At 43.6% G+C, this 16,733-nt stretch overlaps 1 protein-coding gene across 1 annotated transcript in view; it reads left to right on the top strand.

The window, feature by feature from the left end:
- The first annotated feature begins 13,701 nt into the window (after positions 1–13,701).
- atp6v1ba (ATPase, H+ transporting, lysosomal, V1 subunit B, member a) overlaps positions 13,702–16,733 on the top strand; it is a 43,016-nt gene continuing 39,984 nt past the window's right edge. The window contains exon 1 of the mRNA XM_085476784.1: positions 13,702–13,920. Coding sequence (XP_085332910.1) covers positions 13,812–13,920 — 109 coding nt within the window. The 5' untranslated portion in view covers positions 13,702–13,811. The remainder of the gene's footprint in view (positions 13,921–16,733) is intronic.

Here is a 16,733-nt window from a genome sequence, read left to right as displayed (position 1 = left end):
AGCTGATGTGCTTTGGCAAAAAGTTCAATTCTGGTCTCATCTGTCCACGGGACATTCTCCCAGAAGCTTTGTGGCTTGTCAACATGTAGTTTGGCATATTCCAGTCTGGCTTTTTTATGATTTCTTTTCAACAATGGTGTCCTCCTCGGTCGTCTGCCATGTAGTACAAACAACGACGGATGGTGCGATCTGACACTGATGCTTTCTCTGCTCCATGTTCGGTGTAACTGTAACTTCGGTCGTTGCTGTGCTTTTTGGAAGTCGAATTTCCCAGAGGAACCCACCCGAGGGATTAATAAAGTTCTATCTTATCTTATCTTATCTTATCTTATGTTGAGTGTGGTACACACCATGTCACCAAACAACACAGTGACTACCTGGAGCCCTATCCGGTTGTTCAGTGATGACGCGACGAATCCTACTTCCGGGTCTAAAGTAGTCTGCGTTTAATATGGCATTTGTGTTGTTAACATGTTTAATGTTATGTATTTTCTTCTATTTGATCTCAAAAAGCTCCTAAAACAATCAGCGATCACTGTTGACCTCCCTCGGCTTTTATTACCGCTAATCATTTATTTAAGCTCAGTTTTTAAAACCTTAGGATGTAACTACAGCCCAGCCCATGCAGCAGTATATGAATGACTAACCTCGTATTGTGGATGGATTATCTCAGTTGTTCTCCTGGCTGAAGTTTGGTCCGTTTACAGCATCCTGCCATGCGATTACATTTGTTCCTGACCACCGAGAACACTCACGTTAACTTTTATCAAGTGGAAAAAAAGTTAGCTTGTTTATATTATGCTAACATAGCTGTGTCGCTAGCGGTCACGTAGCACATCATTATATACCAGCTAGCCAAACTTCAGTAACCCTACAAACGTCACTGCTGTTTAGTTTTCTGTCTTCATTTATGTTGGAAGTGATAGCAGAGCTGTACGTTTTAATTTGTTTCCAAAACCCCGCAGTCAGGACATGCTATATTGTATTCAGATAGAAGCTAGCGAGCTAACTCCCTGCTAACTTCTAACTCCGTTAAATGTCATAAATTCCGTTTTCATGGATGCCTGGATGTTAAACTCAATTGTTACACCTGGTAGAGCAGAACGCTGATCATTTTTATTAAAGATGAAAGAATTTAGACAGTTTTTCAACTCTCAGTAATGCCATAGTGATCGTTTGATATATGGACCTGCAGCGGAGTTTAGACCCAGACATGGCTAGTGACGTCAGACTGAACAACCGGATATATAGGCCCACTGACTGATTACAAGATTGTAGACACCTGTGATGCTGATTAGTGGACACACCTTGGATTAACGCGTCCCTTTGGTCACATTGTCTGTGAAGGTTCTCAGTCATCCAGGTCATCGTAGAAAGCACAACATCCCGGTGTATTTCAGACCCAGCAACACGCTCAGACAAAATATGGTTCACCCGAAAGACAAAACGCCAAAACACAGACTTAACAATGTGGTGTATGCTGTACAGTGCAGCGAGGAATGCCCAGACCTCTACATTGGAGAGACCAAACAGCCACTTCACAAGCGCATGGCACAACACAGAAGAGCCACCTCCACAGGACAAGACTCAGCAGTCCATCTGCATCTTAAGGATAAAGGACACTCTTTCGAGGATGCCAATGTTCACATTTTGGACAGAGAGGACAGATGGTTTGAAAGAGGAGTGAAAGAAGCATCTATGTCCACTGTGAGCGACCATCTTTGAACAGAGGCGGGGGTTTACGACACCAACTCTCTGCCATCTATAATCCAGTTTTGAGATCCTTCCCAGACGCCTTAACGCCCACTCACATCCTGGGCCATCTGACCTCAGGAATTCACATGATAAGGTGGGGCCAGGTTTCACAATGAACACACCCGAAACTCTGGCTGATCCACGCCCAGTTTCACACCTTGGCTCATGTGATTAGAGGATCATCAGGGGGTCCTTTTGTCCCTCTGTGGGGGGTCACTCCCACTAGGTTTATATCTGGGACTCTCCACCATTTGACCTTAGAACTGAAGAAGCTTCTCGGATGAGAGGTGAAACGTCTTCAAGTAACTTAAAGAAGTCCAGACGCTTTTCTTTGCAAGCTCCTTTGACTTTGGTCACATTATTTTCAGTATTTTCTAGGGGTACCATCATTTTTGTCCAGGCCTGTTTCATGCATTTATTTTTTAAATAATTCCCTTGAAGCATGATTGAAAAGCAATGTCTGACTTTCACTGGTAAATATTTATAGAATTTTTATTTATTATTACTTTGTGACCATTGTGAGTTTTTCTTTCATTGACCGAATGGTACCAACAATTTTGTCGAATAGTTTCTACACGAGATCGCTGCAAAAAGTGCAGCCTTACCTAATGTCCACCTACTGTTACTAATTTATATTAAGATTTTAACATCTGGTTGGTGTTGGTGTGGAGAGTAACCTACAGTAATAGTAATAAATCACACAGCAATAGGACATTCATGTAGTTGGAAAAAGCTTGATAATATATTAAATAATCCAGAGTAATCAGAATACATTACTCTCACTGATTAACGTAATGGAATATGTTACAAAATACATTTTGGGGCATGTATTTTCCCAAGCTCCCAGCCTTCCTGCTGGCTGGTGCTGCTCCACTGGAACCCATGGTTCTCGGGCAGCGCAGACCAGAGGGTCCCTCTCTGCTAGAGCTTGGATTTTAGGTCCAGATTTTCCAAACCATGACATATAAGTAATAGTTTAATTTCTAACACCTTAAAGTTCACCTCAGTGCAGCGATACCACTGCTCACAATATTTCACTACAGAGATTATAAAAGACTAAAGGTATTAAAAGTATTTCAAGTGGTTTAAATTATATTTTTCTAATAGGCTCCAATTTGTTTGCACACTTGAGTTTAATCGTGTCATTCCACAGGTCTGTGCTGGGATCAGATTATACCTGCTCCCCTTAAGTAGCATTATTAGACGGTTATCGTCCATCGCTATAACGTGGTTCACCTTTCGCAGCCTTGCCCTTTCAGGGATATTTTTTGGTGCAATTTTGCGTGTTTTTCTTTTCTTTTCTTTTTTTTTTTTTACAGCGCATTGTGTTCTGCGTCCTGATTGGCTGTAGACCATTGTCAGTCTCCTCCATGCTGTGTCTCCTGTACAGCACAGAATGCGTTCAGCTTGTCAAATTTACATAAATCTTTGCTAGCAGTGTGACTCTGGAGTGCTGCACTGTAATTTTCTCCCCAACAAACACAACACTGTAGATGAAACATTTTACACCGTCAGTGGTAACCGCGGCTGCCTTTGGTTTCATCCTATAATCCATCCATCTTCATCCGCTTTATCCGAGGCCGGGTCGCGGGGGCAGCAGCCTAAGCAAAGAGGCCCAGACCTCCCTCTCCCCAGCCACCTCCTCCAGCTTATCCGGGGGAACACCAAGGCGTTCCCAGGCCAGCCGAGAGATATAATCTCTCCAGCGTGTCCTGGGTCTGCCCCGGGGCCTCCTCCCGGTGGGACATGCCTGGAACACCTCACCCAGGAGGCACCCAGGGGGCATCCTTGTCAGATGCCCGAACCACCTCAGCTGGCTCCTTTCGATGTGGAGGAGCAGCTGCTCTACTCTGAGCCCCTCCCGGATGGCCGAACTTCTCACCCTATAATACTGGACTTATTTTGCTATGAAGGTTTGAACTTTGAGAGTTTAAATAAGAGAGAAAAGTGTGAAAATGTTCATGCCTGTCTGAGCAAAGTGTATAAAGTGTGTAGTGAGGGGTTTTACAGCCTTAAAACATCCATAATAATTGTTAAATATAAAGCTGGCTACTTTGTGGATTTCACCTATCGCAGGTTATTTTTAGAACATAACTACTGCGATAAACGAGGGACCACTGTATCACACAATTTCATTGCTATGCAGACGATACCCAGCTTTAATAAAGGCAGACAAACACGGGTTAATTAAATTCCAGGAACGTCTTAAAGACATTCCAGAGCCAGATGACCTAATTTCTTACTTCTAAATTTAGACAAAATGGAGGTTTTATCAGTTGCAGCCCTAAACATCTTAGAAACATGGTGTCTAACCAGGTACCAAGATGCTGCAGTGAGAGTACTGACAGGGACTAGAAAGAGAGAGCAGGTTTCCTTTCTTCCAGACTGGCCTCTCTTCATAAGCTCCCAGGTTAATACAGGATCAAATTTAAAAACCTTCTCTCCACATACAAGGCCTTGAACAAGGCCCCAGTTTCTTTTAAATGGGAGGCAGAGCCTTCAGCTTTCAGGCATCTCTTCAGTGGGAGACAGACACTCCTGCTGTGAAGCTGACTGTAGCACCGTCTGTGTTTACACCCGTCACTCAGGTGCCAGAGGACAGCCGGCGACACTGCCTCACTTGGATGTATTCTCATTAGCAAAAAAGTAATCTCCAGAAAGAGAGGGACACAAAAGGGAGTTTCATCTGAAGAAAGAGACTGAGGCACCATTTCTCTAAGCTGTGTTTGGGTACAGAGCGATTTGGTAAGTTGCTCTGTGCTCATTAGCGGTGTAGACTTCACTATGGGCAATAATATTACAGCCTGGTCTACCTGTTGGAGCGTGCTTACTTTTGCCTTGATGGTAATGATGGCATTGTGAAAACCATGTTTTTCTAATCTTTCCAGTGCCTTTACTACCATCCAACCACTTCTGCTAATTGAGAAGCTGCTCAGGATGGGTGTCACCACTTCTACTGTCTCCTGGATTGCTGTAATAAGGATGGGTAGGAATTGAAGTATGGGGAGCTGGCAAGGAACTTTGTGGTCCAGAAGAAATCACCTTCTTCGTAATGCAAGACAAAAGAGATGGTTGATAATTTCTGGAGGAAAGAAACTGCAACTAGGTCAGTCACCTTCATGGAGGAAACATGGACACCCGCCCTCTCACATCATCTATAATTGACTGAGACAGGACTCTTCCAGACACTAAACCAAGGCACAATGTACATTTCAATTCCTTTAATTTTAAATATATTTATATTGTCTATCCTGTAAAATAGTCAGATATCTATTCATATTAATGTACAGAATTCACCTGCTTGCTGCTACTACTGCACATTCACCCAGTGTATATACTATATGTGTATATATATATATATATATAAAAAAAAAACACCCAGCACGCCCCTGCGGGCGGTTTATCCTTCAAGCTCGGGTCCTCTACCAGAGGCCTGGGAGCTTGAGGGTCCTGCGCAGTATCTTAGCTGTTCCCAGGACTGCGCTCTTCTGGACAGAGATCTCCGATGTTATTCCCGGGATCTGCTGGAGCCACTCGCCTAGCTTGGGAGTCACCGCACCTAGTGCTCCGATTACCACGGGGACCACCATTACCTTCACCCTCCACATCCTCTCGAGCTCTTCTCTGAGCCCTTGGTATTTCTCCAGCTTCTCGTCTTCCTTCTTCCTGATATTGCTGTCATTCGGAACCGCTACATCGATCACTACAGCCGTCTTCTTCTGTTTGTCTACCACCACTATGTCCGGTTGGTTAGCCACCACCATTTTGTCCGTCTGTATCTGGAAGTCCCACAGGATCTTAGCTCGGTCATTCTCCACCACCCTTGGGGGCATCTCCCATTTTGACCTCGGGACTTCCAGGTTATACTCGGCACAGATGTTCCTGTACACTATGCCGGCCACTTGGTTATGGCGTTCCATGTATGCCTTGCCTGCTAGCATCTTGCACCCTGCTGTTATGTGCTGGATTGTCTCTGGGGCATCTTTACACAGCCTGCACCTGGGGTCTTGCCTGGTGTGATAGACCCCAGCCTCTATGGATCTTGTACTCAGAGCTTGTTCTTGTGCTGCCATGATTAGTGCGTCTGTGCTGTCTTTCAGTCCAGCTTTGTCCAGCCACTGGTAGGATTTCTGGATATCAGCCACCTCCTCTATCTTCCGGTGGTACATACCGTGCAGGGGCCTGTCCTTCCATGATGGTTCCTCGTCTCCCTCCTCTTTCTTGGGTTTCTGCTGCCTGAGGTATTCACTGAGCACTCGGTCAGTTGGGGCCATTTTCCCAATGTATTCTTGGATGTTCGTTGTCTCATCCTGGACTGTGGTGCTGACACTCACCAGTCCCCGGCCCCCTTCCTTCCGCTTAGCGTACAGCCTCAGGGTGCTGGACTTGGGGTGAAACCCTCCATGCATGGTAAGGAGCTTTCTTGTCTTTATGTCAGTGGTTTCTATCTCCTCCTTTGGCCAGCCTATTACCCCAGCAGGGTACCTGATCACGGGCAGGGCGTACGTGTTGATGGCCCGGATCTTGTTCTTACCATTCAGCTGACTCCTCAGGACTTGCCTGACCCTCTGCAGGTACTTGGTGGTTGCAGCCTTTCTAGCGGCCTCTTCATGGTTCCCATTTGCCTGCGGGATCCCCAGGTACTTGAAACTGTCCTCTATGTCTGCAATGTTGCCTTCTGGTAGTTCAATCCCCTCAGTTCTGACTACCTTCCCTCTCTTTGTTACCATCCGACTACACTTCTCCAGTCCGAACGACATTCCAATGTCATTGCTGTATAGCCTGGTAGTGTGGATCAGTGAATCGATGTCTCGTTCACTCTTGGCATACAGCTTGATGTCATCCATGTACAGGAGGTGGCTGACAACTGCTCCGTTCCGTAGTCGGTATCCGTAGCCAGTCTTGTTAATGATCTCACTGAGGGGGTTCAGGCCTATGCAGAACAGCAGTGGGGACAGAGCATCTCCTTGGTAGATCCCGCACTTGATGGTGACTTGTGCTATGGGCTTGGAGTTGGCCTCTAGTGTTGTACGCCACATCCCCATTGAGTTCCTGATGAAGGCTCTTAGGGTCCCATTGATCTTGTACAATTCTAGGCATTCCAGTATCCAGCTGTGGGGCATTGAGTCATAGGCCTTCTTGTAATCAATCCAGGCAGTGCACAGGTTGGTCAGTCTGGTCTTGCAGTCTCGGCTGACTGTTCTGTCTACCAGTAGCTGGTGTTTTGCGCCTCTGGTATTCTTGCCAATTCCTTTCTGTGTCCCACTCATGTATTGACCCATGTGCCTGTTCATCTTAGCCGATATGATGCCTGACAGGAGCTTCCATGTAGTACTGAGGCAGGTTATTGGTCGGTAGTTGGAGGGGACCGGTCCCTTCTTGGGGTCCTTGGGGATCAGGACCGTCCGACCTTCGGTTAGCCATTCCGGGTGTCTCTCGTTAACTAGCAGCTGGTTCATTTGTGCTGCCAGACGCTCGTGGAGTGCAGTCAGTTTCTTTAGCCAGTAGGCATGAACCATGTCGGGCCCTGGTGCTGTCCAACTCTTCATACTGGAGACCCTTTCTTGGATATCTGCCACTGTGATGGTTACTGGACCCTGTTCAGGGAGGTCGCTGTTGTCTGCCCTCAGATCCACTAGCCACTGAGCATTGCCGTTATGGGTTGCGTCCTTCTCCCATATGCTCTTCCAGTATTGCTCCGTCTCCAGCCTTGGTGGTGCTGTTCTCTTATTATTGTTCCCTTGCCACTGAGAGTACACCTTTGCTGGTTCTGTGGAGAACAGCTGGTTTATTCTCCTGCCTTCTATCTCTCTGGTGTACCTCCTCAAGCGGCTGGCCAAGGCTGTGAGTCTTTGCTTGGCAGTTTCCAAGGCCTCAGGTATGGACAGCTTGCTGTATTTCTTATGCACCTTCTTTGTCGCACCTTTCTGCAACTCCGTTAGTTGGCTAACCTCCCTCCGTGCTACTTTGATCTTGCCCTCTAGCCTCCTTCTCCATGGAGGGTACTGCCCCTTGTGGCTGTTCAACTTGTAGCCAAGCATCTCACTGATCACTGCTGCCGTATTGTAGATCAGCTTGTTAGTGTCGGTAATCGTGGTTGTAGGTATTGTCCGTAGTGCGGCATTAACATCATCTAGCAGACCTTCTGAGGGTACTTCACGTAATCTCGGTAACCGGCTACGGGGGATCCAGGTTTCAAGCTTGGCCATTATCCTATTTTTCAGGTCAGTTCCTCTCGCACTCAACGATCCTTCTCCTATCGCACTTGGGGCTATGTACCCAATCTCGGGTGGGGGTGATGATATCTCCCCCCTGACCTGGCGTCCTGACTCCTCCTTGCCGTAGCATTTGTGTTGTACCTCGTCAATCTCTAGCTGTGAGAGCAGTCCCTTCTTTCGAATGTTGGAACACTGAGCTACTAGTTGTTTCGCCGTCATTGTGGATGTTGGGTATCGAAGAATCCATAGGTCCGTCATCCTATTCATGTAGCCCCTTCTGCCGGGATTACTTGCGTAGTAGCAGTCCAACAACGCCCTGTTTTCGTCTCTTGCCCACTGATGCCTTCTTGTTCCAGTAGCCCACTTTTCGTCAGGGTGCCCTGGTTCCTCAACACCTGACGCGGACCTTGTTGATCCGGGCGACGTCCGAGCCGGCATGCCTTCATATTTATCTGTCTCGCTCATGTCTGCGGTAGGCTCGCTTTGCATAGGGGGTCTAGCTTTAGGACCCTTACTGGATACAGACGCCCCAGGCAGGAATCGAACTTGCGATCCTGGGTTCCAAAGGCGTGTAGTCAAATATATATATATATATATATATATATATAAAAGTTCTTCCTCTACACCCCCCCCCCCAATTTTTGCACATGTCGAGGAGCGTGTCAGGCTACATTTCACTGTGTGTTATACTTGTTCAACTATGCATGTGTGTGACAAATAATAAAGAACCTTGAACCTTGAACCTTGACAGGTACTTGACGTTTCATCTGAATGACAGACTGGACTGGAGGACCGACATGATGCTGTGTACTTTCTATCTATCTGGTTGAGCCTGCTGCTAGGTCCAGAAGGCACCCTTTACTCTCACTATGCACTCGCACTCACTACTCATGTTACTTGTGGTATACCACATAGTTCTACTGTAGGTCCTTTACTTTGGGCGATCGTGGCTCAAGAGTCGGCAGTTTGTCTTGTAATCAGAAGGCTGCCGGTTCAAGCCCCGGCTCCGACAGGCGTTGTGTCCTTGGGCAAGACACTTCACCCGTTGCCTACTGGTGGTGGTCAGAGGGCCCGGTGGCGCCAGTGTCCGGCAGCCTCGCCTCTGTCAGTGCGCCCCAGGGCAGCTGTGGTTACAATGTAGCTGCCATCACCAGTGTGTGAATGGGTGGATGACTGGATGTAGTGTAAAGTGCTTTGGGGTCCTTAGGGACTAGTAAAGCGCTATACAAATACAGGCCATTTACCATTTTTATCATTTTATCTATGTCAATGACATGTCTCAGGCTGTTTCTGCTGATTGTTTTCTTTATGTGGATGATTCTGCTCTTATAGTTAGTAGAAAAAAATCGTTTTAGGAATTAGAATTTGTTGGCCATCAGCTTGAAGAAAACAAACTTCCATGTAAAACATTAATAACAATATAAAACAATGATAGGACAATAAAAGAATTAAAACAATAACTAAGACTATTAAATGAGACCAAAATGCTTGGGTCATAGTGTGTTAAAAGCCAGGGCATAAAAATGTGTCTTTAGTAGTGATTTAAAGTGATCAAGTGTTTGTGCAGATCTAACATTTAGAGGAAAACTATTCCAAAGTCTGGGACCTGCCACAGAGAAGGCTCCATCGCCACGAGATTTGAGATTAGTCCGTGGGATGGACAGCAGTCATTTTGACCTAGACCTCATGTTTTTTCCTGGAGCATAAACAGAAAGGAGCTCAGACAGGTAAGAAGAGCTTGGGCGTTAAGTGACTTAAAAACAAAAAGTCAAAGTTGAAATTGGATCCTGTAGGCGACAGGAAGCCAGTGTAGAGAAGCCAAAACTGGAGTTATACTGTATGCTCTCTCTGTTTGGTACCAGTTAGCAGGCGAGCAGCTGCATTTTGGACCATCTGAAGATGATGAATGGAGGCCTGGTCGAGACCAAAATACAATGAATTGCAGTAGAATCAAGAATCAGATCAAACAATGATAGGTGAACATATACAAATCATGTACACGGCCTAGAAACAAATCGGGAAAAGAAATGCCTGAAAAGAAAAAAAAACATCTACACAAACCAAACCGAATAAAAAAGAAAAACACAATATCCCAAGGAGTATCTAACAATGGACACACACACAATCCGGTCATTAAGTGATGACGTGACAAATCCTACTTCCGGGCCTAAAGTAGTCTGCGTTTAATATGGCTTTTGTGTTGTTAACATGTTTAATGTTTTGTATTTTCTTCTATTTGATCTCAAAAAGCTCCTAAAACAGTCAGTGATCACTGTTGACCTCCCTCGGCTTTTATTACCACTAATCATTTATTTAAGCTCAGTTTTTAAAACCTTAGGATGTAGCTACAGCCCAGCCCATGCAGCAGTATATGAATGACTAACCTCGTATTGTGGATGGATTATCTCAGTTGTTCTCCTGGCTGAAGTTTGGTCCTTTTACAGCATCCTGCCATGCGATTACATTTGTTCCTGACCACCGAGAACACTCACGTTAACTTTTATCGAGTGGAAAAAAAGTTAGCTTGTTTATATTATGCTAACATAGCTGTGTCGCTAACGGTCACGTAGCACATCATTATATACCAGCTAGCCCAACTTCAGTAACCCTACAAACGTCACTGCTGTTTAGTTTTCTGTCTTCATTTATGCTGGAAGTGATAACAGAGCTGTACGTTTTAATTTGTTTCCAAAACCCGGCAGTCAGGACATGCTATATTGTATTTAGATAGAAGCTAGCGAGCTAACTCCCTGCTAACTTCTAACTCCGTTAAATGTCATAAATTCCGTTTTCATGGATGCCTGGATGTTAAACTCAATTGTTACACCTGGTAGAGCAGAACGCTGATCATTTTATTAAAGATGAAAGAATTTAGACAGTTTTTCAACTCTCAGTAATGCCATAGTGATCGTTTGATATATGGACCTGCAGCGGAGTTTAGGCCCAGACACGGCTAGTGACGTCAGAATTAAAGACCGGATAAGCCAGTTTTGAGATGTATATAGCACTTTCAAATGATCATTTATGTGAATATGTGAATATTATTAGTTGAACCAGCACCATCACTCCTGAACAACAGATTGTGTTCATGGATTTGTGCTCCTCACAGGTCAGCAACTACAGACATGATTCATAGAATATGATCCTGGACACTGGACAATATATATGTTTTTAAAATGAGCTAAAAAATGAACATATGTTAAACAGTATTACTATTAATACATTTAACACAGAGAGATGAAGTAATTCGTTTTACTTATGATGCTATGCACAGTTTACCAATAATGCAGCGGGGTGTTTTTATGATGTTTTATTTAAATCATAACTATGGTAACATTATATTTCCTACTTGAGGTGTGTATGATCAGTCTATCATCTCTGCACATTACCACACACTACTGCTCCAAGGGATACATCTGAAGGTATTTGGGGTTAGTGGCAGGGATTGAACTGGCAACCTTTCAGTTGAGACGCCTGCTCTACCTCCAGAGCTGTCCTACCTTAGTAAACTCTAAGATAATGACAGATGTGGAACAACATAACATCGCACAGCGTGACAATGCATAACATAAAGTGACAGAGTGAATTTTGGTTAATTGTATTCTCCAGTCACAGCATGCGAGGCTGACAAGACTGCATTAGAACACTGGAAACAAATGTTAGTGATCATTTGTCCGTTTGTTAAAAAACAATAACAGTAACATTATTAGATACCACGGTAACATAGTTTACCACATTATTTGCAGTAGTTTGTTACAATGCAGTTTACAATTCAGGACACTGTTTGAGCCCTTCAACAACATCAACATGCAAAATAATTGCATGAGTATTTTGACACCTATTTTCCTAGATGGGTAGATCTGAGGAGTTTGAGGGAAATCATAACACTCTGAACTCATCATAAAAGACTCAGGGGGGAAAAATGGTATTTCTAAAATGAGGGCAATGCTCCTGTAGGCAGAAGCCCTTCACTTGCATTAATTTGCTATTTTTTGCATGCGGCCTGAAACATTTTGATGAGCTCTCTAGGGGCTGCTGTCAGCCTCACCATGGCAGTACTTACCACTTCAATCTGTAGTGCTTTTCTACTGTGAGAGAGCTGTGTGTATGTGTATGCTCTGTGCAACTGCCGGTGTGTTGATTGTGAAAGGGCCATGGTTAAAAAACCCACCTTCGGTTACAGCTACTGGACAGGACACGCAGGGAAAAATGAGAATGGATCAGAGCTTCCAAAATGAGAACACAGCAAAGCAAAAAAATTTTAAAGAGAAAATGTGTGCAATCATGTCATTTTAGCTTTCACTCAACAGTACACTCAGCAGGACATTGTGCTGCCGAATATGTGTTTGTGGACGTGAGTGTGTATAAGAGAGAGGTAGGGAGATGAAACACATGAAGAGCACATTAGACACAGCTGTTCTTTAAGCTGCGAGCCACTTTTCATCTCAATCACATTTTAAATATCTCATGAACAGTGTCAGTGCTGGAGGGACAACTGTGACACTGAGGTGAAATAAAAAAGTAGGTTAAAAAACAGAAGAACAGGAGAACCAGACCCCACTGCAGCTAACAGCACCAAAGATCGTCTCGCTCTGTTTGTCTTTTTCTAAATGAAAAAACAAATCATTAAAAGCTTGCAGAGGCTTTTCGTATCAAGCCAACACTCTGTTTTTAGTGGGTGTAAGAATCGCGCTGAATATAGAGTGTTTTGGCCAAACGCGATCTTTGCTCATCACCAGATCAACTTCCCAGGACACGCTGCACATTTGGGATTACTTTGGTTTTAAACCTACATCTGGGTTGGACAACAACAAGGATCATATGCTTCACCACTCTACTTGTCAGTTCCTATTAATGCATCCTTTTAATGTGAGTTTTACTTTCAAGGAAACAAACCACTTCATTAGAAAAATAAGATGTCAAAGACAAATGGTGGTTAAAAGAACATATGTATATAAAAACGAGATCACTCCCTGCTGCTCTAATAGGGTGATATGGTACTACAAGGTCATTAAGATAAGATGGGGCCTGGTTATTTAAGACCTTGTATGTGAGGAGCAGGATTTTGAAGAACCAGGCAGGTTTCTGGCTGTGCAGAGTAGTTGGGGAACCATAAATAAACCTAGTAGAGTCCAGAGTTTGTAGAACTAATCTGAAAAATATAATAGCATGACAGTAAAACTGCAGAGGTTAAGAAATGCAGACTGAGGAAGAGTAGTGTGATAAGAGAGGCTGCTGGCAGATATGGATAATATGATAAACTTGAGCTTTTTCCCTTTTTCAATCATTTATTAAAATGTGTTTCATATTCAGTTGCAGCTGTGAGGTCAGTTTTACGATGCAGGCAGTGATTTCTTCATTCCTTCACAGTGAGCATGTTTTTATAAATAATAACTAAAATCACATTTTATCCCAGTTCATTTTTAACTTTTTCATAATGCGTTTCTTCTGCATTAATTAATTTAGGTATTGGATTTGTTGTAGGTTGTAAAATATATTACCTTCACGATCTGTAATGAAATGATCTAAATTTAATCTTAAATACTTAACAAATCCAAATATCTCACTGTGGAATCCCACAGCTACAAAGAAAATCCTCTTCAGTTCACGTTAAACAGCCTTGCTGTTAGCTTTTCATTCATAATCGTTTGCTACTTACTGTACACTCATTACGTTTCTGTCAGAAGCAGCTACTTCTCACTGCTTTGAGTCCCTGTCCTTTACCAAACATCCGTTTCCTGTGTGTCACATGACTCGCGCTCTGCTGTCATTCAGTAGCTCTTAGCAAAGCACGTCAACCAGCGTCAGATTTCTCAGGTTTCTGTACCTTATCCGACAATGGCAACACTGGTGGCAAACAGGGCGATGGATGTGAACGGCCTGGCAGCGGCTTCGAGGACACATACCCAGGCTGTGACCAGGAACTACATCTCTCAGCCCAGGCTAAGTACGTTGCTAATGCAAGCTACCAGCTAACAAGGTTGTTGTTGCGTTCGGTGGTGTAGTTACGGTAGGAAACGGGATAACTTTGACTCAATGTATAAATGTAGCATTTAAAATGGCACAAGGGACAGTATGTTTACGGACTCGTGCAATAGGTTAATGTGCAGTGTGAAAATATAAAGATGTAAGATTGTGCTTAAGTCTTGGATATCCCATTGAACCGGGACGCAGCATTAGAGGGCATTAGCGTTAGCTAACTATCCACCTGTGCTGCTGTACACAGGGTGTTAAACAAACCAGCTTTTATTTTATAAATATTAATAATTAAATGCGAGTAATTCGGCAATTGAACCGTACTGCTGCTGTACATGCTGCGTTTAAGAATATGTCATTTCTGTCAAACAGCAGTGTAGCCACGCTAGCATGCTGCCTTTCACCAATGTCTGGAACTATTGATGAGATATACTCAGCGTGCGGGGATATGTGGTACACTCAACTGGTCACGAATTTAAAATGTCATATTTGCGTCTTTGCAGTGTTTTACAGGCAGAACTATATTACACAGCCTGTTGGTCGTATGGGCCAGATGGAGGATCTGTCATGTGATCGGATCACATGAGTGAGGCAGCCCGTGGTTAGGGAAGCTGACGTTCATGCTCTCGTGACAAGAATTTCGACATCGCTTTGTAAAATGTTTGACACGAAACTGTAAAAATGTGAAGATTTACAGAGATCTTCTAAAACATAGACTCTCATGTGTCATCTGTCTATTAGGGATAGGCGTGGTGATACGGTATCTACACAGGGGCACCTAATATTGATATGTTTTCATTCAGTTAAAATACTGTGAGAATATTACAGACAGGAAAGCAAATGCAAAGAGATTCAGTCTGGCTTGGACTGACTGCAGTCACTGTTGACATGCACACACTGTTCCCATTAGTCTGAAGCTCAGCTGGCTGTCAGCTGGTTGTGCAGATGTAATAGTTAAATGATCATTTCTGTTTTCTGTGAATTTCTATCTCTGCAAACAGCAACACATTTGTAATTTTCACAGGTTTATCACAGATCATTACTGTATTACTGGAAACAGACTGCAGGTAATTGCCAGCTTTACCTCATGTGATTGATGACTGATAGCAGACTCAGTCTGTGGCAGGTTTTAGTCACCGTCTCGCCATGTTTGACAATCTGAATGTCAGCAAAAAAACACACCAATTGTTACAGCATATCAAAAAATGTGACAATAATTTCATATTGTGAGTGAAATATGATAAAAAAAATTATTATTGGGTGTCTGGTGATTCCCATCTTTACTGTCTATAGTTATTTGCTCTTATATGGTTGTAACTAAAGGTGATATTTTTATCAGCAGCACATCTGTTACATATTTAGTAGGGGTGTGACGATACACAAAATTCACGGTTCGGTTCGATACTTTGGTGTCACGGTTCGATATTTTTTCGATACAAAAAAATGTTCATGCATTTTTAATTTGTCATTTATTAAAATTATAAATATATATTTTAACTCAAAAGTACAGTTTTTAAATTTAACCCTAACCCTTGTGCGTGTTTTTTATTTTGACAGTGAATGCGCACCTGCGGACCACTTATGTGCAGCCCTGGTTATTTAGCTCGTCATATTGCAGCCACAGAAATTCTTTTGTCCATGAAACCATAAAGCTGCACTTTCTTTTTGCCTTATAGTCTGATTTGTCATAACTTCTCCGTTTTGTGGTAAGCTTTTCTTTGGCTGTCACTTCTTCACCCTGACCTGTCTTATTTGGCTCAGCAGAACTGAAATGCTTTTACACACTCACTCACATAAGCTCAGCGATTCTCTGCGCGATCAACCTCTCACATGTTTAAGCTGCGGGAGATTTCACTTGTCATGTTTGCATAGTAAGCTAACGATTAATAAGACGATGTCAGAGGAATTGGTGCACAAATTATCATCACTCACAGATCAGTGCTGTCGCTCTCTATACACAGTTCGCACGATTGCAAAGTGAAAGCAAAAAAACAAGCGCAAATTCAAACGCGACTTCAATATGTCACATATTGACAGTGGCTCACCGATGCCAATGACATAATTACCCAGCTACATTTCTGAAAGAATGCAAAAGCATTGACATATATTTTTCCTACAATAGCCCGACGGGCAGGGCAGAGATAGATTTTGGTAGCCCGACTGAAAAAAATCGCTAGCTCCGGGACGTCGGGCTAGCGATATTGCGAGCCCTGTATCTGATTGAGGAATCACTCATCTTTGGAAAAGACAGTTTATTACAGAGAAATGGCTCTTTCCAAAATAAAAGCTATACTATCCGCTTCTTCTGGGCTATATTCTCAGCAGCATAAGGAGAATCATGTGCTAACAGCTGTCTAAATGACTCGGCTAAAGTTAGTAGCATGCTTGTTGTTTTTGTCTTTGCACTAGGATGATGTCGGCGTAAATGTGCAGTCATATTCGTTGTGTTCCCACTAGTGCTTTCAGGTTAATCTCGTTGAAATGACCTTAACACCACAACACGGCAAATCTCCGTTAACGAGCTACCGCCGATCGCTCCGTGCATGGGGCTAGACGGCCAACACGTTAACGAGCTAACTGCGCTAACACACTAGTTCACACCAATGTAATTGAGCATTGCATGGCACATCCAACATACTTTACTTTAGTCCATGACTCGCTTACCTTCAGGGTCATACGTCACATGAAAACCAAAATAATTCCAAACGCCAGATCTGAATGAGGGTGGGGGAGGTGCCCTGCGCTCTTCCTTCTGTCTATGCTGTCTGTGTGGAGCACTCAGTG

This window comes from Copadichromis virginalis, linkage group LG13, assembly GCF_057382275.1.
Source record: "Copadichromis virginalis isolate Kocher_CV1m ecotype Utaka linkage group LG13, C_Virginalis_male_GT1.1, whole genome shotgun sequence".
In the NCBI taxonomy this organism is placed as follows: domain Eukaryota; kingdom Metazoa; phylum Chordata; class Actinopteri; order Cichliformes; family Cichlidae; genus Copadichromis; species Copadichromis virginalis.
The sequence above is the reverse complement of the archived record's forward strand: the minus strand, read 5'-3'. Positions and strand labels throughout refer to the sequence as shown.